We start from the raw sequence: 21,970 nt of genomic DNA on the forward strand, positions 1-21,970 counted from the left end.
TATGGCAAAAACATTTTATGAAATGAAATATTATGATCATATAGTTGCAGTGAACATATAAACACGTTAATACAGAATACATATTTACTGTTTGTGTTTTAACCGATATAACAAGCTCCTGGACCATTAAATTTCGATTTAAAACTTTCGTGACTGCAGGGATTCATCTTCTTGGTTCTTTCGGTAAAGTCACGTAGACCATGTATTATATTATTTATAACACTCCACAACAGTACAATGACATTATTTACAATTCCATCATAAATAAGGCGGTGATACTTTTACAAGTGTACTGAATAATTATGCCGCGTTCTTTGAATTATTTTCGGTCTGATGATCATTTTCTCGTTATGTGCATGTTTTCTTCTCTCGTTATGTACGTATTCATCTTTCAGTTTTTGATTTGCCAAGTAGTGTGGGGTTTTTGATTTTGTATTATCTGTGTAAGGGACTGGCTAATTGATGTGCACCGCTATGAGATGCAATTTCATGAATGACGCAATATAAAATGAAATTCTTCTTATTAAATAATAACCACAAACATAATGTAATTTTTATCTCAAGTCAAAATAATATTTTTTTTAACATATAGTTTTTCTTGCAGACGCTTGAAATGCAAGCGTTGTTTTTTGGGTTGTGCTCTGCACTACATCTTCAGGAGTTGCGAATTCCCGAAGGAGCTGTGAACTGAAGGAAGCTGTGAACTCCTGAAAGATGCCCCCAGTGAGCAGTGCACGGCAAAAGCTTGAGAGAAGAATGCGCCCAAGCACACAGCCCACAACCTGGGCAGAACCGCAGTCGGATAAAAATAATTGTAGCGGTGAAATTGGCTGGGATGAGGGTGTGCATGGCTGTGCTGCTCAGATACCTGACATGAGGGTGAAGGTGACAGAGTAAATCCCCGTCTCCTTTAGGCCGGGGTTTCCCTCCGAGTAGGTGATGTCCACCTGGAACTTGACGGGCTTCTGGAAAACCACGGGGCTCCCAGCGGACTTATATTCCGCCCGGAAACTCGTTTGCGACAGCACGCTGTGACTCAGGCTCGGAATCTAAAATTGGGGATGGGGGGTGGACGGACACAGTGCGTGCGTGCGCACCAAGCAAGCATATTTCATTCACGCTGGGAAGTAAAATGAAAGTCAATGTGATTGACTTGCACCCTAATTGCTAGGGATCTTGTTTTAACCCTCTCCTCCCCTGCTTCTGAACCAGGCTGATATTGGTATAGGCTGATTTACGACTATTAAAGGCTTTCAATGAGGTAATACGTGAGTCACACACAAACGGTGAATAATTTTTACGAACAAAAAAATGTTATCGGACCCGACCGAAAATCTGGCAGATGCTTCTTATTAGTTTTTGTTTCATTATTTATCAAACGTCTGTGTGTAAACTTGGATGTTACTGTGGTGCTTTTGCGGCACAAGTTGAAACGCATGGAACAGGGGCCTCCATCCCAAGCCCATGCACCGATGTTTGTCTAGGTCTCAATTATAAACGCACGGATGATCCTGTTTAGCAAAAGCACAATTAACAAGAACGCAATGCATTCGTCCCCCTTCTTGATAATTTTTTTACAATGCAGTACTATTTCCTTATCTACAGAGTATATATGCAGCCACATCTCCAGACACTTCATGCGCATACATCATCGAAATTAAACTGATGACGTACGGGTACACCTACGTCATCGGAACGTACGTCATCAGAACGGTAAAGGGTTAAGAGGCATGAAGACCGATCACGGACAGCCGAGGAGACGTGGCTGTTCCAACGCACACAGTTCCACCTGGCGGACTGACCGAGAGGAAGGCATGCACGATGTCGGCCTTGATGGAGCTGATGGGCTTGTCCTTGATCACGACAAATATCTGCTCCTCCTTCTCCGCATTAATGAAGTTCCCAAACCATGACTTTTTCGCGAGCCTGCAGAGAAGATGGGGAACTTGAAAAAATAGTCGGGGCGGGGTGGGAGAGAATCTCGCGAAAAATATGTCGATTTGTGCAAAATAATGAACCAACAACCGTGCGCAATTTTGCACCATGGCCATTACAGTTGTAAATAACAGATAAAATAGTAATACAAACGCGTGAAGAGGCACGTAGGTAAGTGCTTTAAAAGTTACTAACTCTGGGGATGACTCGGGGGTCAGACTTGACATCTCTTCGGGAGTGGGAACTGAAAGAGAAAGAGGAAGCGTTGCTGGTCTCCGTGTGTCGCAGGTGTTATTTAGGGATGGAAGATTGGGCAATTTTGTCCGTGACTGGGCGTTACTCGAAAAGACGATGTTGCAATGCGAATCAGAAAAACAACTTTACAAAAAAAACCCGTCTCCGCTTTTGTGGGCTCCCGTATGGCAAGTAGGGCACTTTTGCAGTTCATTTTTACAAATCTTTGGCCACCCCCAAAACAATCTGGCAGCCCTAGTATTACTTCGCAACCCATTTTCAAGCGGACCGTCCGCTTTTCACAGCAGTCCAAACTTGCAGCAGAAAAAAAAGTATACCTTTAAAAAAAAAGATTCCCACTGGCAGTAAACGCTGTTTCATATTTTTTTCACCAGAGCATCATCAAAAGTCAATGCGAAACAGGTGGCCAATTTTCTGCCGTTCGAACTTACAACTAAAGAGTGAGAGAACAGTTCCGAACAGTCACGCAGGTCATTCTGCAAAGTGGACCTGTATATCTGTGTTCCAGTGGGCGCCCTTTCGTTACATAATAGGCATTGCGCACCGACTCGCTCCCCAGCAGAACTTCCACTAAAAAAGTTAGTATTGTTTGTGGTTTTAGTTTCAGTTGCCATTTGTTCAGTTTTGTTCACCCCATTGGTTGAAACGTAATGAATAGATGTTGAACTTCTTTTGCACCATACGTAGCCAACTGTGCTAAGCAGAGGCGCGGGGCAGTAAATAATATACATATGTAATATCTAATAATGCAAATGCCCAAGGAAATCCGCTGCTGGATGAAGGTCTCTCCATATACCATGTATATCATGGAGCTTATTTGACCATACTTCACCACACTGGGTTGCTGAAGGTTCAGAAACCACTCCACACTGGTATCATTTATGGCCAAGAATCACACTCAGGTGCGGTCAGGTTCAAAGCACAGCACTCTGGCCACTCCACCATCACATGGAAATTGCATAACACCACGAGTAACAACACAATCGCACGCACGCACGCAAATTTGATGCACACATTGTGAGCACAATAACCAACAATGATCGATTCATCAATGCACCAATACACGCCTGTAATGTGAGCATACTTTCGCCAAAACGCATCTCAAGTTATTTTCGCACCGGAATAGCGGATCCCACGTGCACGTGCGCGAGCGAAGTTCAAAGCACAGCGCGCGCTATCTGCGATTGGTGCTCGTTGCCCGAAACAAAGACAAAGATCCCCCGTATAGCCTTAACAGACTGTAGGGGCAAGTGCTGTTAGCGAGCACCTATTAAGGCCAGAACGGTACACGAGGGGGTGGGTGGCCAGCACCACGCCCGACCGCCTTCGTCTCCCCAGTGGCGATGTCTACACACCGCACCAGGTACTCATTCGAGGCCGAGTCGACCTAGGGGAGGAGGCCCCGGACCGGTTCAGATAATCGTCACTTGGCGTTGGCCGTGAGCGGGAATCGAACTCGGGTCGCCGGCTTCGTAGCGCAGCGCGCTAACCGCTGCACCGCCGCTACCACGCACACACACACACGTGCACGTGCAGGCGCACAGGTGGCGGCATTCACGGCAGGGGAACAACAGCAGCAGCAGCAGCAGCCGGAGTGCAGCACCTTGCAGCTTCCTGCGGTGGAACCTGGGCGAGCCGAGGAAGGTGTGCTTGAAGGAGTGGAGGCGCGCGCGCCACGGGGCGCCGCCCACGCTGGGGCTCGACGGCGGCGTGGGGCTCGGCGTGCCGGCCGGGCTGTCTCTGGGGGTGTGGTGGGGCGTGCCCTTTGGGGTGGGGAGGGGGCTGCCTCGAGGGGAAGGGTGGGGTGTCACCTGTATGACGGGGATAGACCGGGGGTTAGTGAGGCGGGGGTTCGCCGGCGGCGGGGGCAGAGGTGGGGGGGCGCGGCGCGACGGGCTACGGCCGGCGTTGTCGGCGGCCACGGCGGCAGGGTTGCCCGCGGGCAGAGGGTTCGAGAGAACCATGTGCACGGGGCGCTCCGCCTTGCGCGCTTTGCTCGGGAGGGTCTGCGTTTTGGGGTCGGAGAGCGAGACCCTCCTGGAGAGGGAAACGTCTCCGCCGTCGTCCGCGTCGGACGTGCTCTGGGATCTGGAGTTGGCATCGGGGAACAGGTGGGGAGACCGCCATCCCGGCTACGGTGGCGGTGTGGTGGCAGGTCATGCGCAAGGGGAGGGGGAGTAATAATAATAATGGGTAATAATAAGCGAGGGGCAGTCCAGAGGAGAAGGCTCCAAGAGGAGCGATATCCGTGTGCAAGGGATTAGTCGGAAGGAGAATTTTGAGAGGGAAAAATTAGGGTCATAGGCAATTTAGGTGAAAATGTCAAATTTGTTCAGGATTAATTAAGTAGGAAACAAAAATAAGAATCAAACTTCAGGCAATAAAGGGAATTTGTGGGGGGGGAAATCAACCAGGAAAAGACATTGTCAAGATGAAGCAGGGGAAAAAATTCAAACAGGAGAGAAATTTTTCAAATAGGATTCTCAGAGGTAAAATTCCAACCAGGATCATCAAAGGAATGCCATGGCGTTAGAAGAGAAAATGAGATTGTCAAGCGGTGATCAAAATAGGATAAGCACGCAAGGGTCATGATGTGCGAGAAAGAGGACAAGAAAGAGGAGAATGTGGTTAGCAATGAGATGACAATCAAAACACAACTGGCATGCTCGCTTGGGATGCCATACATTGTCACTTATCATCAAAAAGCAAAAAAGAAAAGTCAAGCGTGCTGTGACAGCACGATACACTGGGCAATTGCTGAATATTCACTTGATATTTATGGATGGAGTGGGTGATGTGAACACAACATGGAACAAGCGAATGCACACACACACACTCAGGAAGACTCACCTTTGGACTGCTGAGAGGACTCGTGACTAATCCTGTCGATGCACCGCTTACTGACCGGGACCTGTTAACAGCACACAAGCATATCCCCAAGGGCACTTAAAGACGCTGCATTTATATGTATGTTTAAAAAAAACTATTCAAGTGCAGCCCTGCAATTGCTAGCTCGTGCTAATGCTCACTTGCAGAGCCTCCTCTACAAGAGAAAGCGCTCTTAAAGAGCCCCTCTAGAGGGTATTTGGCCTACTTTTTTACACACTGGCCAGATGTCTTGCAAGAGGGTGGGGGGGGCAGTACCCACACTTTACCCTGCCACACGTGACCTGCCGGTCGATCGTGATGCACCCATTTATACCGCTGCGTCGACAGAGGCGGTGGGTGGGTGGGCGGTACAAGTGCCCATTTGTTTAAACTGAACTGATGACCTCTGGATTGCAGGTGCACTGTGTTTCACCATTCGACCATGGCAGCACCTCTGCGAATATAGATACAGGATATGCATATAGCAAATGCTGCTCATCATTGTTCAGTTGCGAATGCTGCCATGCATAAAAGAATTAACGATCGATGCAACAAAATAAATGGTGCATCGCCCTCAATTGATTTTGTTACCATTGGTGCGAGTCTGCTGTGTAATTTGTGTTTTGCAATAATAAAGCAAAGTGAGCAGCTGAATCTGTACATGGTATAAACACGTTGTGTTTAGATATTTTACTGAAGTGTCGAATGTAACAAGACAACGTTTTAATGCACTCCTCAATAACCACGTGACATGACCAGGTGAGGTTACACAATTTTAACCGCAGCTGTTATCCAACAACTTGAGTTTAAAATTTGAAGGCGGCAAAACTCCCCACAATGCTTTTAATGCAACACTGCCGCTCGTATGATTTCGTAAAACAACAAACAAACAAAATACCCCAAAATGAAAGTACATTTCAAGGGAAACGTTGACGGTTCGTTTGACTGTCCACGGACATTGCGGATAACATTGTCACCTCGCCCTGGCGATTTGGGACGACACTGGGGAAGGGGACATGGGGATTCTGAACTCCAGAGGGCAGCAACACTGGGATCGCGGAACGGGACAATCGTTTGTGTGGGTTCGAGGAAAATAGCCGGTGGGGGGTTGGGAGGGGGGGGGTTTAGGAGCAGCTTCGGGGGTGGGGGGGGTGGGGGATTTCATCGGTGACCACGTCACACCGTTAGGCCACGAGGCACACACGTATACCTGTCTGCCTGGATGTGCTTTGGCATGATTCTGACCGGCACGCTCAGCTGTTTACTAAACGCGCGCGCAAAGGCACAAATAGACCACCGTCAGCCACTTTGTCGTCCGAAACGTTTCAGGAGAAAATTTTAAATTATCGTCTTCCCACTTGTTTGCTGCTTCGCTTTTTGTGTGTGTGTGTAATGGTTCCAACAAGGGGGTCGTGCGAAGGAACGACTTACGGGCCACACAGGATGATTTTTCTGGTGTGCGAGTTGTCGGCAATTGTTTCTACTCTGAGGCTTGCATCTAATGGCTCATGGGCTTACCAGTCTACATGTTGCCTTTGTGATGGTGTGTCACCCATCACAGAGGGTTTGTGCACTGGAAGCATCGTGTCTTACGGCGTCTCACTTAATCGCAATCGGTTATCCACGACGAAGCTGTGTTCACTTTACAAAATGGCTCTTCTATGCAAATTTGAATCAAAGCTTATCATATAAATAGCACTACTATCCACGCACCATTGGGTCTCAATTTGCAGACCCTCGCAAGTTCTAAATGACCTCGAAGCTTTGAAGTAACGCCGCAGCATTAATTCCCCGTGCATTTCAAACACGACGCAGTTGCCACGTGCTTTATACAGAGCTGAACAATGCGATTGCCAGTGCTGCGACAGGCCGATCCTCGAATTACGTGGTATCCGATCCTGACAACCCCATGTCGTCATTCACGATGGTGATCTACGGTCACCAGAGGTCGCGCCTGATGAAAGAGTAGCAATGTCCTGACTTTATGTGGCCCATCAAGCTCACGGCCACCATTCCTACAATCAAAGCTGACCTGACGCGGCTGCTGACATGGTCACGTGGCGATGCTCGTTATGGCACAGAGTTGTGGCATGTTCTCACTGACCTTGTGGTTTTTTTTTTTGTGGGGGGGGGGGGGGAGAGAATTGTATACCCCGGCTTTCAATAAACTGCTTCACAAAGAACACTCTTCACAGAGTCTCACTTTATGTTTCGTCAATCACCATATACTGTAAAAGTGCAGTAGACTTCATTGATATTTTTGAAAGGAGAGGAATTGGCAACCAGTCAAAAGCATGAGGAATGAAGTTTGCTCTAAGCCCTCTTGCTAAGGTTTCTACGGCCATGCTGCACGGCTCGCTCATACGTTCCGTCCCCTTCTTCGGAAACAAAATTCCTGAAAAAGCCTCCCCCCGCCCGCCCAGAACTCGGAGAAAAACATCGGCCATCACGCCGAAACGACCAGTGGCAGAACCTGAAAGCAGGTCCGAGAGCGACACGGCGCGAATGTTGCGCAGGCAGCTGCGGTGCTGTTAAGGCGTCGAGGGACTGGTGACTCTCATTCCATCACCCCCCCCCCCCTTGTGCTCGTTACATCGCTTGCGTGCTTCTGGTCAGCGCACGCGGGGACACGCGCCGCTCCGTTCGGACCACCACTACCACCACACACACGGCCAATCGGCGGTTACGGGCAGCTGATCGAGTTTTGCAGCGGCTATGGGCCGTCCATAAATGAGGTCACGCGATTTTGGACGATTTTTGACCCCCCCCCCCCCTCGTCACACGGCGTCACAAAAAGTCAGACCCCCCCCCCCCTCAAATATTACGTCACAAAGCTCTGCCCCCCCCCTCCCCCAAATATAAAACATGCTTCAAATCGCTTTAAAATATTGTCATTGTAGTGCGTATTTAATGTGGCGCTGCACTCTGATGTTGAAGGAGGAAACATGCATTAAAAAGTCAATTTAATTAAGTAGAACGTGTTGTCTATATTTATTTAAAGTTTCGCATTTTGATGTGACGTCACATTTCTCAAACGCCCCTCCCCCCTCGTCACATTTCGTCACAAATGTCTGACCCCCCCCCCCCTTAAGTGTGTGACGTCATTTATGGACGGCGCCTTAGGCAAACAGCCTGACTCCATCACCGCCACACCGCGCGTAAATATGATAAGCTTTCAAAAACACAACTCATACCGTCTGTAGCAGTTCCTTTGCGCGGTATTGAATAGGCATGTAATGGTTTAGCAGATTCGTTGACATGTGTCAAATTTTGTATTGTAAGAAAGTTAATCACAAACATTGCTTGACTTGTTTGCACTTCATTACACGCGTTGTATATCTTCTGTGCTCTGTCATTGCCCATGTTATGAGCTTTAATTCTCATGAGCATATCATTTTCATATCGTTCGCATAAATGCGAGGCAGCACATTCTTCAATGCGCGATTGACGCCTGGATCCTGGGCATATGAATTGATGAAATTGATGAATCAGTGACGAGCATGTAAAACATTTAAAAGTGATGCGACACCTCTCTGTGTGAATACGTAATAGAAGAAATACCAAATATTCGTCATGTATACACACAAACAATACACCACATTTATATAATGTAACGATCTATGTAACCAAGTACGATGGTGAGCACAGAGATTTTCGAGAAATGTACTAAAAACAGGTGTACCGATTTAGTGTAGCATCCTTATTTGACGATTATACGATACATAGAATACATACATTGATGTTAGAGGTTCCTGTAATAAATCGAGTAATGTATTAGCCAAGGGAGGGGGAACGTGCTCAAGAGTACGTACATTTCGATTTAAAGCTTTCATGACTGCAGGGATTTATCTTCTTGGTTCTTTCGGTAAAGTCACGTAGAAGGAAAATAATAAAATAACAAAAATAAAACATAATAAAATAATTCTCACGACGTTTCGGCCACAACGCAATCAGCCGTCTTCAGGTGGAGAACAGGTCTGTCGAGAAGGCAGAGTCTGTCGAGAAGGCAGAGTCTGTCGAGAAGGCAGAGTCTGCCTTCTCGACAGACCTGTTCTCCACCTGAAGACGGCTGCTCGCGTTGTGGCCGAAACGTCGTGAGAATTATTTTATTATGTTTTATTTTAGTTATTTTATTATTTTCCTTCTACGTGACTTTACGGAAAGAACCAATAAGATGAGTACGTACATTGTAGAGAGAGACCAATGGGATCAGTTCATGTCGCAGAAGCTACATGGACTGGTGCATCGTGAGAATGTGAGAGATGTCAATGGCTGGTTGAGGCATTCATGGCTCATGACGAAGCTTAAGAATGATCCCAGGTAAGTATGCAATGGGTCCAACGTTGGTTGGAACTGTTGCATCAACGTTAGCCCAACGTTCTGTGTTCACTGAGATCTTGCACAGACATCATGGGTTTCATTTACCGATTCACAATTCATGTTCGTCAAGGTAAAGGTGATATCCCAAGTACAGTAAAACATTGGATTGCGAGTAACTCTGGCTGCGAGTGTTTTGCAAGACGAGCAAATTTTTTAAATAAATATTAATTTGATAAACGAGCGAGGTCTTGCAACACGAGTAGCACGTGTATACGCTTTGTCTGCCGAGCGTCACGTGATCACAACTGATATACGAGTGCTTTGGATTACAAACACGTTTCCGGAACGAATTATGCTCGCAATCCAAGGTTTTACTGTATCTTGTTCTCAAATGCTTTTAATCTAACGCCAGTTCTTACTCATATTACAGGTGCTAATCTGCATTTTGAATAATCCAAGAAATTTTAATCATCATCCATGATCTATCCACTGCTTGATTCCCAAATTATGCAGACAAGTGAATTTAATCTTGCAGATGATTTTTTTTTATAGCAAAGCCATTGTATCAATTAGTTACTAATGGACATCTTAGTTAATGCACTGCATTTGCTTGTTTATGGGAATAGCAGATGTATTGACATTATAACCCACTATGACATTCACACAAGGTTCACAAATTATTAAATAAAAGCCCTTAGTCGGAAAGGCTTCACGATAAGAAAATAAAGAAATCAATCTGTTTTTGGATGATAGAAAACAGAAATGTTAATACAGAAACACGTTTTCACACCAAGTTGCTATGACGTTGCCATATGTTACGCAGAGTACACGGTGTATAGCAAGGGATGAATAAAAGGCTGTTGTAATTATCAACTTACTGAGATGGGATTCCATTCACGAAATTGCGCATCCACAGTCCTTGTGTCAAGCCACTGCTGGATGAGGGACTACCAAATGCTGTGCGAGTCGTGGTGATTCATTAATTGACCAGGCTTCACCACGCTGGTCAGTGCGGGTTGGTGAGAGTGTGAAGCGTAGACGCGGAAGCATCGAATTACATTCTAAATTTGAAGTTTTCGTGACTGCAAGGATCCATGCTCTTGGTTCTTTCGGTAAAGTCACGTAGGTAAAGAAAATAATAAATACAAAATAAATAAAAATAAAAGATAAAAAATAAAAATAAATTAAATTAAATCACGTGATTTTATTTTTTTGTCTTTTCTTTTTATTTGTATTTATTATTTTCTTTACCTACCTGACTTTACCGAAAGAACCAAGAGCATCGAATTACAGTACAGCAATGGATTTTTCTGCACTGCCTGCTGCTGGCAATGTAGCACCGTAGCATCCTATAGCACCTGTGAAATGCACGGCGGTGGTTGCCCATCCAAGTACTATCCAGGCTCAACCCTGCTCAGCTTCTGAGACCTGACAAGATTAGGCACATTTCTGGTGATTTGGTCGTAGGCAGATTAATCAAATAACCCAACTTTTGCAAACATAAAATGCACATTATTGGCATGTCATCTATTTAAGTTTGTTCATTTGTGAACACGAGAAACATACAAACACTTCACAACCTTCTGCCCTCCCTTTTCCGTTTAACGCGAAAGGCAGTAATTGCGAATTAAAATAACCATAATGCATTTGAAGTCTGTGATTTGCAATTTAAATCTCCAAAATCCTCTATTCTCCAGGAGCAACTCATTGGCCAATTTAAAGGCTACAATCAGATATATCATTCAACCATTTTCATATGCTGCCGAGCTGCGACAATTATTTGACTATCGTGTAGTTGGCGGAAACCCAGACGAATATATTAAACGATTCGTGGTGTCACACTCTGTAGATTAATGAAAAATAACGAATTAATAGAATCATAAAATACACGGAGTTTTGCTCTGTATCGTCACGTAAAAAAGGTTAATACTGCTTCAGAGTCTGCTTGAACAAATGCTGCTAGTTAATGTAAGTCTGGAAGGCCAAGAGACTGCATATATTAAATGTTACGCGGAGATACTGAATGTGAATACATTAATTTATGTTTTTTTACCCACAATGCTCCACTGCAGCACATAATGGCTTTCTTATATGATGATTAAGTGAATAATCTGTCACAGAGAAATGCAACGCGGCCACATGCTCAAATTTTAGGAGGTTTGAAAAAAATGCATTTAATTGATAACAGATTTGTAAAGATTGCAGTTAAAGATTAGCGGGGCTCGACATGACTCTGTTACCGAGGGAGACGGTCTCAACAAGGAGGCGCCGTGACTTCCTGCCGAGTGGCTTTCACAAGCCACATTAGCACCATTGATTGCACCTGGTGTGGTGATTTACAAAGCCAAAGGCTGTGGTAGATCATTGCACCCAATCAAAGTGAAGTTTCAGCCGTCCCTTTCCAGATGGCACAGTGCGAAGGAACAAAAGAACATCGTGAAATGTGGTGAAAGGCTGTCAAAGCCAGTGTCTCGTATCTGGTAATATCGTTCCGAGTTCTTTTTTTTTTTACAAAAAAAAACACATCCATACAAAACTACAATTCCCTCCCCTCCCCCCCGATTAAAGTTCACATTCGTTCTCAAAATATTGTCAAACAAATATCTAGCTGCTGTTTAAATGAGTTCCACATAATTGTCTTTCCATATAATCGTCTTTATAATATAATTATCGTCTCCATATAATCGTTTTTCCCACACACCCCTTGCGGGCAAGGCTAATGCAAACAGGCTATGACCATTGCTAAGATAATGGTACGCCTGCTGATCGTGCCCGTGCACTTTTCTCCGCAGGAGTGGCAAAACTAACACACTTCAGAGTTAACACGTAGGCTTTCGCGACCAATATTATTCATAATAAAGTTTTTGGGTTAGATCGCGTTATTTATAAATGTGTCGTAACCCTCCACCACCCGAAACGGCCGATCAGCAAAAAAAGTGTCACGTTGACAAAAGACAAATAGTTCACTACTTTAGCCCACCGGTGTGTTTAAGAGTGAGGGTTACGACACATTTATAAATAACGCGATCTCACCCAAAAACGTTTATTATGAAGAGTTCAGAGTGTCAGAATTTGAGAAATGGAGAAGTGTAAACCTATAGGAGGGTTGGGCATTAATAATAAAAAAACGTGGTCAACCGATTTGAAGATTAGATAATTAAAGATCAATGTGACATAACGCATCAGGATAAAGCAAGCAAAAATCTATGGACATTCTAACATGATTAAGCATATTTTTGGAAAGTGGAGATGTGTAACTCGCTCAAAATGCTCCTCCTAAAGCTATAAACAGAGGATGTATTGCAAGAATATTGGAAACGTATGAACACAAGTGAGGCCGGCTAGGAATATGAGCACTCATGACAACGAGTTGGGGGACACGAGCCAATATTTTAACTAAGGAGACAATTTTCACCGCAGCAAATCATCCCATAGTCATAACAGGTTTAAATTCCAGAGGTCACACGGCAAGGTGGAACATGGGGAGGTGTGTGTGTGAAGGCAAGGCAATGTAAACAACCCCGATTACAATCTAGCAGCATAAAAACACACACATATACGGTGGGATTTTTGAGACTAATGAACACTACAATTCACTTACTGTAGTCATAATATCTCATTTATTAAAACAACTGTCTGTCACGAGTAAAGTAGAAACGTGATAACCAAGCAGACAACAATTCATGCCCTAACGTGAGATGCAGGGCTTGGGTGGCGGTGCAGAACGCCGGACGATGGCACGCACGTTCGGACGACTGAGTGTGCTAGAGGACAACGCGATGATGAACCTACGTGATTGACGGACACACAACCCGTGAGCGCTTGACTTTACCACCGTAGCTTGCGTGCTTGCGTGCGTGCGCTGTCCGGCGCTGAAATGCCGGCAATGCGAGCGGTCCGTTACCTCTGGCTGTGCTGTGCCATCTCCAGAGCTCGTCGCGCGGTGACGGGAGACCCGCCGTCCGTGACGCTCAGCACCTCCATTGACTTTTGCTCGGGCCGCCACTTGCCGTGTCTGTTGAGCAGCGGCGAGTCGACGCGCTTCCGTGGCGGGTCCGCTGAGACGGCGCGCGGCAGCACAAGAGAAGGCTCCACCATATTACGTTCACTCTCGTAACTTCTTTTAAGCAAGAAGGATTTGCAATTCGTGGGGTGCTTAAGTATCTCAGTATCTCAAAATTAGTTCACGTTAAAAATATATATACCGTTTTCACTGTGGGGATTTTTTTGTTCATTTTTAAATCCTTTATATTAAGTTCACTTGCTTGCTTGCTTGCGCGCTTACGACCGTGAAAATCTTTCGGTCGTTTTTTAACCCACTTCCCGTGATCCAATAGAGCTGACATTTTGCACACAGACTCGTTGTGTGTGACAATTAATTTTCGTGAAAAATAATTTCCAAAATTTTACATTGTTTAGGGAAAACAAATAAAATATTTAATTACCAATTGCTTAATACTGGCAGACAATCATCTGACCCATAGGTGGCAGCCATCTAAAGCCAGAGGACGAGATGACTCTAGCCGCCACGCATATAAAGGATTTAGAGTGAAAAACTTTGTTTTTACGGGTTAATTTTTTACCACTAGATTTTTCAGCCGGTAGCGGTGGCACACCGGTTAGCACATTGTGCTACGAACCCAGTGATTAGAGTTTGATGCCCAGTCATGGCTAGCACTAGTGGCGAGTGATATCTGAACTGTTCCTTGCCCTCCTCCCCCCGTTCACCAATCTACACTGACCAGTGTGGTGAAGTATGGTTAAACGAGCTCCATGATCACCAGTGTGGGAAGCAATGGATTGACAAAAGGCTGTAAAGAATTATAATGAATAATATTTATATATTTTATTTTTAAGCAATGCACACATAAACGTTAAGATGGCTATAATAAGCAAAGCTAGGCATGAAAATGTGAAAAGTTTCTGTAAATATATTTCCTGCCGGTATTTACAAGTGTGAAACATTCAACTAAATGACACGTACAGAATGCATGCACACTTTAACGGCCAGGCAAGGCACATATATGAAGTAGCAAAGGTCCATTGGCAGGAAGTCCTGGGACAGACCCATGTGTTGTGTATTAATGTACACAACCAACCACGTAGAAAATAGTTGTAAGACAGTGGCAGGCTATGGCTCTCATGTGGTGCGGCAGAAAATGCAGTAGATTCATTGAAAGATTGAAATGCACGCGAAAAGTGTGATGATGATGATGAACAGTGCTGGACTCCCACTAGTTCTCCTGGGAAGCTGCATCGGCTGTGTGCACCATGAAACCACTGCTGGAAAAAAGCACAAATGGTGGAGGGCGTTCCAGTTTCTCAATGGGTCTCTATGCGAGTCCATGGCTTCGATGTATTCTACGAGCTTCTCTGTGAGTCTATGAGTCTTTCTGCGAATCCATGGGTCGGTCTCTCCATGAGAAGCTGCCAAAGCATTCCAGACCGTCAGTTAATCTACTTCTATGCATTATCACCTGAGAATGGAATATCGGGGATGGAGTTTTGTAAGATTCTTCAATCTGCAGCCCACGGTACCCCAACCGCTCAAAGAGTTCAAACGTATGTTCATGTTTGTCTTGCGAAGGCACCTAAATCTGCTAAATTAAAGCACGGTGGGCATTCGATATGAAGACTCTCATCCATGTAAGTGCATTTCCTACCGATCTCATTTCTGGGCGGGAGGTTTTCGTCCTCCTGGCTGGGGTATCGCTCTTTCCGGTCGAGCAACAGGAAGTACACCATCTTCTCCTGGTTTTCCCTGCACAGGAGGAGCACAATTACACTCTACAAAGTGGTATCAAAACCAGACAAGACATGCTCGAGCAACTACAAAGGAGATGGCCAACATGAAACAAAGGAGAGTCAGATTCATGGATTGCAATGGAACCCCGAATCGTGACAAACCATCTTAGAGCTGGGGGGTGGAACAGGTGGTGACTCACGACATGTCGAATAAGTCACCCGATACCGTATAGATACCAATAGACATCTACAAAGCCATGCGTTTGGACTTTAAAAAAATATTTTGGTGGCGAGATGTTAACTCCCTCGTCCGGTATACAGGAGGTTGTGGATTCGATCCAGACCCTTATGCCTGCTGTATACTTGGAGTTTGCATGTCGCTCTCCCTGTGGTGACGTGGATATGTCTCAGGGTCCTCTGGGTTTTCCATCCACATTTAGAAACATGCGTTTAAAGTATTTGGCTGCAATAATTGTCCACATGCTCAACCACGTCATTGGGCTATCATTTGTGGCCAGGTCACTTCTGAAAAAGAGCTACATAGCTCAGTGGGCCTAACCTGGCAAAGAAAAAATTGTGTAGTTTGAATAGTTCAATCGTATTGATTAAGCAAACATGTCTCGTACACCATTTTAACATTGCACAGTCTATAGGGAACATCAGTTCAGTTCATTTATTAGGTATAGCCCTGTGAGCCATTCGGCTCTTGAATCGGGTGCAACCGCAACAAACAAAAACATGAACAAGAAACATCTTAAAGTGACTACGCGCAACAGAAAAATCCAGGAAAAAACAGCAAAGTCTTCCAGAAAAAGCACCGTATATCAATGCTGTGTGCAAAAATCCCAGTGGGATGCAAGTCAAACAATAACAACCATAAGACAATTTAGATTACATTTATCAGTCTAACTCTGTACTACAACACACATATATGGCTAAACCCGAACGTTTTCGAAATCACCAAAATAAAGCTATAAATAAAGCTATAAATGCTTTCCCACTTGATGATGGACGCTTGTGTTGCGCCCGAAACGTCGTGATTTATTTTATTTTATACCTACGTGACTTTACCGAAAGAACCAAAGAGTATAAAGCTATAGAAACAATGTAACAGTGATCATAGGAACTGTGATTCAAATTTAGCAATAAACAATATACATAGCATGTACGAGCCAAACTTTGCAGCCATAGCTGGCAGCATGAGTCACTCCATAACAGCAGGAGTATCAAAAATTTTCAATGCACCTTTAAAGATCAGCACACTATAATAAAAACTCAACATCATACTTTGCGGCGGTCATCCGGAGCGATACATTTGATTTCAGGCCACTGAATAGCAGTGGCAGCTAGGGATGTACAACTCCTCTAGAGCAGTTTTGAGTGAAGATCTCACAGGTAGTGATCCAAGTTGCAGTTTATTGGCGATAGCATTCCAGACCCTGGGGGCATCAATAGCAAAGGCCCTACCCTAACCCTAACATGCTATATGATATGTGTACTAAAAATATGAAGTGGAGTGTCGGTGCAGTGGCCAGTGCACTGAGCTGTGCGCAATGAACCTGTCAACTTGGGTTTGATTCCCAGTCACAGCACTCATCAGTGATTTGTCTGAACTGGTTTACGAATACCCCCCTTCACCAACGTGCACTGATCAGCGTGGGGAAGTGTGGTCAAACAACCCCAATGACTGACACTGCATGGGGATGCCTTTATCCAGCAGCAAATTGACAAACATCTCTAAACGATTCGTATTATTAATATATAATGTTGTACAACGTGTCAATACGTACACACTCGGAATGCTAATGTGCTGATAAACATTTTTTCCCCGAACAAATAAACCGTGACAGAGTCAACTTTCACATCTATATTACATTTCCAATTTTTCCGCTGAGCAGCTGATTGCTCAAATATACATACATCTACATTCATATTGGTACTTGCTTTTTGCCAAAGCAAAGTCTTAAAGAGTATATGGAACTTAGAATTGTAAAACTGAGCAAATACGTGGTCCCCAGGATCTAATCAAATCAGGCTTATGACAAAGGATTCCACATCGAAAGGGATAACAATTTTAAAAAGGGTTTCAAGAGAGAAGAACCAACAGTGATTTTATGAACCAACAATGATTTTATGCCACTCAAGGAGTGTGTTTATTTTCTCTCACCTATATATGCAATCACCAAACTTTCACAGCGGTTTGTTTTTGCCACACTCCTTGTATTTCCATATTTTTTAATCCTATAATCTTTTTCTGTATCCCCAAAGCTCAGCTTCCTCTTGATCATCATCCTACTTTGCAGCAGATGTACAACTAAGAGGAAATTCCACGCGTAATATGTCAAATGTTGATCTTTAATCTATGCTAATCCAAATTCCTAAAAAACACGTCACATCCCTCTGATTAATGGTCTGGGCCATCTGTTAAGTTCAGCAAAGCGGAATATTCTCGTGTCTCTGTCGATCTGCAACTAAGAATGTATTTCGCGTACGTGTTTTGCCGTTACTCGAGAAGAACATAACGAAATGTTTACGAAGTATGGACACATTATTCAAGGTAATAAACCAGGGTAGAGCGCGGTGGTGCTAACCCACCACACCATGAATCCGGTGACTCGCGTTCAACTCCCAGCCGTAGCTATCATCAGCGGCGAGCGATTTCTGAGCCGGTTTTTGCCGGTTAACCCATTCACAACCCCAGACTCAGCACCGCGGTGAAGTGTGGTCAAACGTGACCAACACGGTTGGAGGAGGGTGGTGGTGGGGGAGGGAAGAGGGGGCGACCTTCATCCAGCAGATGGAATGACAAAGGGCTGTACATTATTGTTCAAACCAAATCAAATGACACCCCGATAAGACAGCAAGTCTCCTTTCAAAATGAAAAATTCGGTGTACAGTGACAGGTAAAGGCACTGCCCCGCAATAGCTCGCTCACGCCACTGCTGGGAGAAGGGTCTCCAACAGAGGGCTCACGACAGCCTGAAGCAGGACAATCAGTGCTGACTACAGTCGCATTTGCCAATGTGATTTGTAACTTTGATCATTACCCGTGTGTCGATAGTTCAATGTTAATGTGCCATTTTATTGAGGGGCTACTGTGTGGCGTTATCTTGGTGTGGTCTGGGATTGGTTTGTTGCTTTTTCCTGTCTTGCCCAATGTTGATAAATTGGACCTATATACTTAATGTATTCTAGATTTGAAGCTTTCGTGACTGCAAGGATTCATAATCTTAGTTTTTTCAGTAAAGTCACGTTTGTAAAAATTGAAAATAAAGTTAATAAAAAAATGTTGTTACATTTTTATTTTATTTTTATTAATTTTAATTTCATTTTTTACCTACGTGACTTTACCGAAAAAACTAAGAGTATACTTAATGTAGTTATTATTTATTTATATTTCGTTACTTGCTTATCATTTTCTCTATTTTGTACTCCTATCGGTTGTTTTTTTTGCATTCGTGTCAGTTGTAACTTGCTGACCCACCACCCCCATACTGGACATCTGCGAAAAATAGTTTCATAGCTCATCGGATTCCTCCTGCCTAAAGAAATATTCTGATTTGGAATACTCTTCCATACTGACCAGATGTCCTGGAAGAGATGGAATACCCATACTTGACCCCACTGCAGGTGACCTGCCGATACAACTAATTGTGACATATCCATTTATACTGCTGTGGTGAGAGGTGGATATGATTCGAGAAACTTGGCCAATATTTCAGAACTGCGGGGCCGGGGAGATCGACCTCGCGACCTCCCAATTGCAAGTCCAGCGTGCTAACCCTTCCATCCAGCAGGGCAGCATCCCGTTATGTCCAGCACGTATACAATAACATCATGCGTCCTCATACTGATATTTTTTCTTTTCTTCATTCCGATGTGCGCTTGCTCCCCCCCCGCAAGGGAACAGCAGATAAGGAGGTGATAGGCTGCTCACATCTGTTGGCATACATCTCCGCACACCCTAAGGCGCTACCTTTTATTACTTTCTCGCCTCACTCTCCCTCCACAGGACACAAATAATGAGCGATGATTTACAGCCATTAGCCGGCAGGGGGTTGTGGGAAGGATAATAGGGCCATGTGACCACCTGAGGTCTGATGCCTCTCTGTAGGGACCTCTCCGGTAGAAAAAAAAAACTGCTCTAGATTGGTGTTTATTTCAGCGGCCTTAGTCAGGTTTGAGCCCCTGGACATGCAGAAGTCAAGGTCACTAGACAAAAATCCCTTCTGTAATGCACAAAGAGCAAGCTCTTTTCGAATGTCTTTAAAAAGAGCAGCTGAACATGCATAACTCAGGTTTTCAGACGACGAATGTGCTGCACATAATCATGTAGAGCCTTTTTTGTTTTCAATATGCTGCCGGATAAGGGCCTCCTAATGCCGTGGGGTGGTACAAGACCATGATTCAGCATGCTGGTCATGGTCGGGAGCAGCCTGTTGGAGTACCGTACAGTGTAAACGATGGATGTTGCTACGCTGTTCGCTGATGCCAACGATATAATAAGGCTGCAGCGGCCTATAACAATCTTTCTTATGCATGGTGCTCGCCCATCAAAGCACGATCGAGGCTCAAGACCGCTTAGCTTTTGAGATATGAGGAAATAGGGAATAGTCTGCATGATTTGGTCATACATAGGGTTAATGGTGAAATATATTTTTAGCTTACGATTGTGAGAAAACACTTTCGTGTGTCATTTTTGGCATTTTGCTCACAATAAAAAAGTGCAAACAATTTTTTTTATGGGATTCTGTAATATAAGAAATTCTCTTCCACAAAATATATATTATTGTTAACACATATTCCTTTATTTCACACCGATGTGAAAAAATAAATACTATATATTCTTCATGTTCACAGACTTTAAGTGCTATGGAATATAACAAAAAACCCAGAAAAATAACTAACTGGAGGAATGTTGCATAATTACTGTTCCTCAGATTATTACTAATTACACATTGAATGAATGAGGTCTTTTCTGCCAAGATGCAGTTACACACTTGTCAGTCGAGTAATCTTTTAACACAGCAGTCAACTTCACATTTGCCTCCGTGCTCAGTGCAGAGCACTAAAAAAATAAATGGCTGCGCCGATACGACTGAATTATGAAATCATTTTACCCCCGTTGGCAATAGCTTGATGAGCTCAAACGAAAGAAAAAAAAGCAATCTTGCGTTGTTATTTTTTTGCAATACGCAAGCCAGTGTATATCAAAATAAGTACTTACTGTGGATTTCTTTTTCCTAAAATTCAATATGATTCTTGCAAAAATGAAATGCAAATATTTTGTTTGTAAGAACCCTTTTTTTCCCTGTAGATAAAATAACTCATATAGAAAAGGTAAAAGCCTGCCAGTGTGATTCTGAATTTATTTTTCCAGTGACCTTTATTTTTGCAAGTTTACGCGTGTCCCCAGTCCCACGTGTCTTTGTTTTCATAAATTTGACACAAAAAGAAACCAGGAAAAGATTTTTCACAATTTGGTTTTTTCTCACAATTATTTTTCCTGGAATTCCTTTTTTTTTTATCTTCTTTATATTTTCACCAACGCTCATTATTTTTCATGTTGCATTTTAAAATACGGTGTAATGAAACAGAGGTATTAGAGATATGACTTGAAAACAAGTAGAGTATGTCTTCTATATAAACAATCGCATATTTGGTATTGGCAACAACACGTATAATTCACTATCTAAAATTATAATCAGTGAAGCCAAATGTAAACGGAACATATTTTTTGTACAAAATAATCAGTGAATCCCATGCCGCCCCAGATAATGTTATTGTTATTATTATATGCTGGCATTGTTGTGCACCTCGTTGATTAGCGCGGTTGGCTACGTACGGTGCAAAAGAAGTTCAACGTACATACACATATGGTGTCGTTTCCTCCCTCTCCTGTGACTTTAGCTCCTCATCTCTGCCATTTTTACCCTCCATGCGTTCATTTTCTTCCTTTCGCACCATACGTAGCCGACCGTACCAATCGAAGGTTCATTAAATTCAAATGTGAAGAAAAAGAAGATGAACGCAACCTATACGAGTCCCCTCATAGTCATCCGAATGTACATGCAGTCATTGGTAAGGGTTCCACAAAGGGCTCTTGAGACAAGAGTTTCAGACACACATTCAAGCACTCACATACACAGTATACCGTACAACGTTGCACTGGGCCCACCAATCAACCAGGCATTTTGCCCAGTAAAATTCTTCCCCAACCACACCCCGTGGTAGTGCAGGCCTCAAACATGGTCCCTGAATGACACTGACAAATCAAATGGAGTTAAAACTGCAGTGCGCAGGGAAGCAGGGAGAGGTGCACACTCGGAATTACGCCGAGAGACAGACTGAGGAAGGCATGGATTAGAGAACATGGCCAAGGTAGGGACGTAATAATGACCGCTACAAAGAACAAGTGGGCTTTGGCAGGACATGTCTCAAGAAAGGATGGCGGCGAGTGGTCAAGACTAACAACGGAATGACAGCAAAAAACAAGTATAACCCGTAAAAACAAAGTTTTTCACTATAAATCCTTTATATGCGTGGCGGCTAGAGTCCTCTCGTCCTCTGGCTTGAGATGGCTGCCACCTATGGGTCAGATGATAGCATTGCACCATTAAGCAATTGGTAATTAAATATAATATTTTTGTCCTAAAAAGTGTAAAATTTGGAAAAAAAAATTCACGAACATTAATTGTCACGTAGAACGAGTCTGTGTGGAAAATGTCAGCTCGATTGGATCACGGGAAGTGGGTTAAAAAAACGACAGAAAGATTTGCACGGTCGTAAGCAAGCAAGCGAACTTAATATAAAGGATTTAAAAACAACACTAACGAGAGGACCCCCA

The 21,970-nt window shown here is 43.9% G+C and overlaps 1 protein-coding gene across 2 annotated transcripts in view; it reads right to left on the bottom strand.

The window, feature by feature from the left end:
• The window catches only part of LOC144933875 (serine/threonine-protein kinase BRSK2-like), a 189,543-nt gene that overhangs the window by 2,790 nt on the left and 164,783 nt on the right, over positions 1-21,970 (bottom strand). For both annotated transcript variants that reach the window (XM_078859140.1, XM_078859139.1), the window contains exons 11-17: positions 15,042-15,139; positions 13,283-13,436; positions 5,041-5,101; positions 3,794-4,001; positions 2,131-2,179; positions 1,803-1,926; positions 869-1,049 (exon numbers count right to left, since the gene is read on the bottom strand). In XM_078859140.1, coding sequence (XP_078715266.1) covers positions 869-1,049; positions 1,803-1,926; positions 2,131-2,179; positions 3,794-4,001; positions 5,041-5,101; positions 13,283-13,436; positions 15,042-15,139 — 875 coding nt within the window. The remainder of the gene's footprint in view (positions 1-868; positions 1,050-1,802; positions 1,927-2,130; positions 2,180-3,793; positions 4,002-5,040; positions 5,102-13,282; positions 13,437-15,041; positions 15,140-21,970) is intronic.

Source organism: Lampetra fluviatilis, chromosome 8 (genome assembly GCF_964198595.1).
Source record: "Lampetra fluviatilis chromosome 8, kcLamFluv1.1, whole genome shotgun sequence".
NCBI lineage: Eukaryota > Metazoa > Chordata > Hyperoartia > Petromyzontiformes > Petromyzontidae > Lampetra > Lampetra fluviatilis.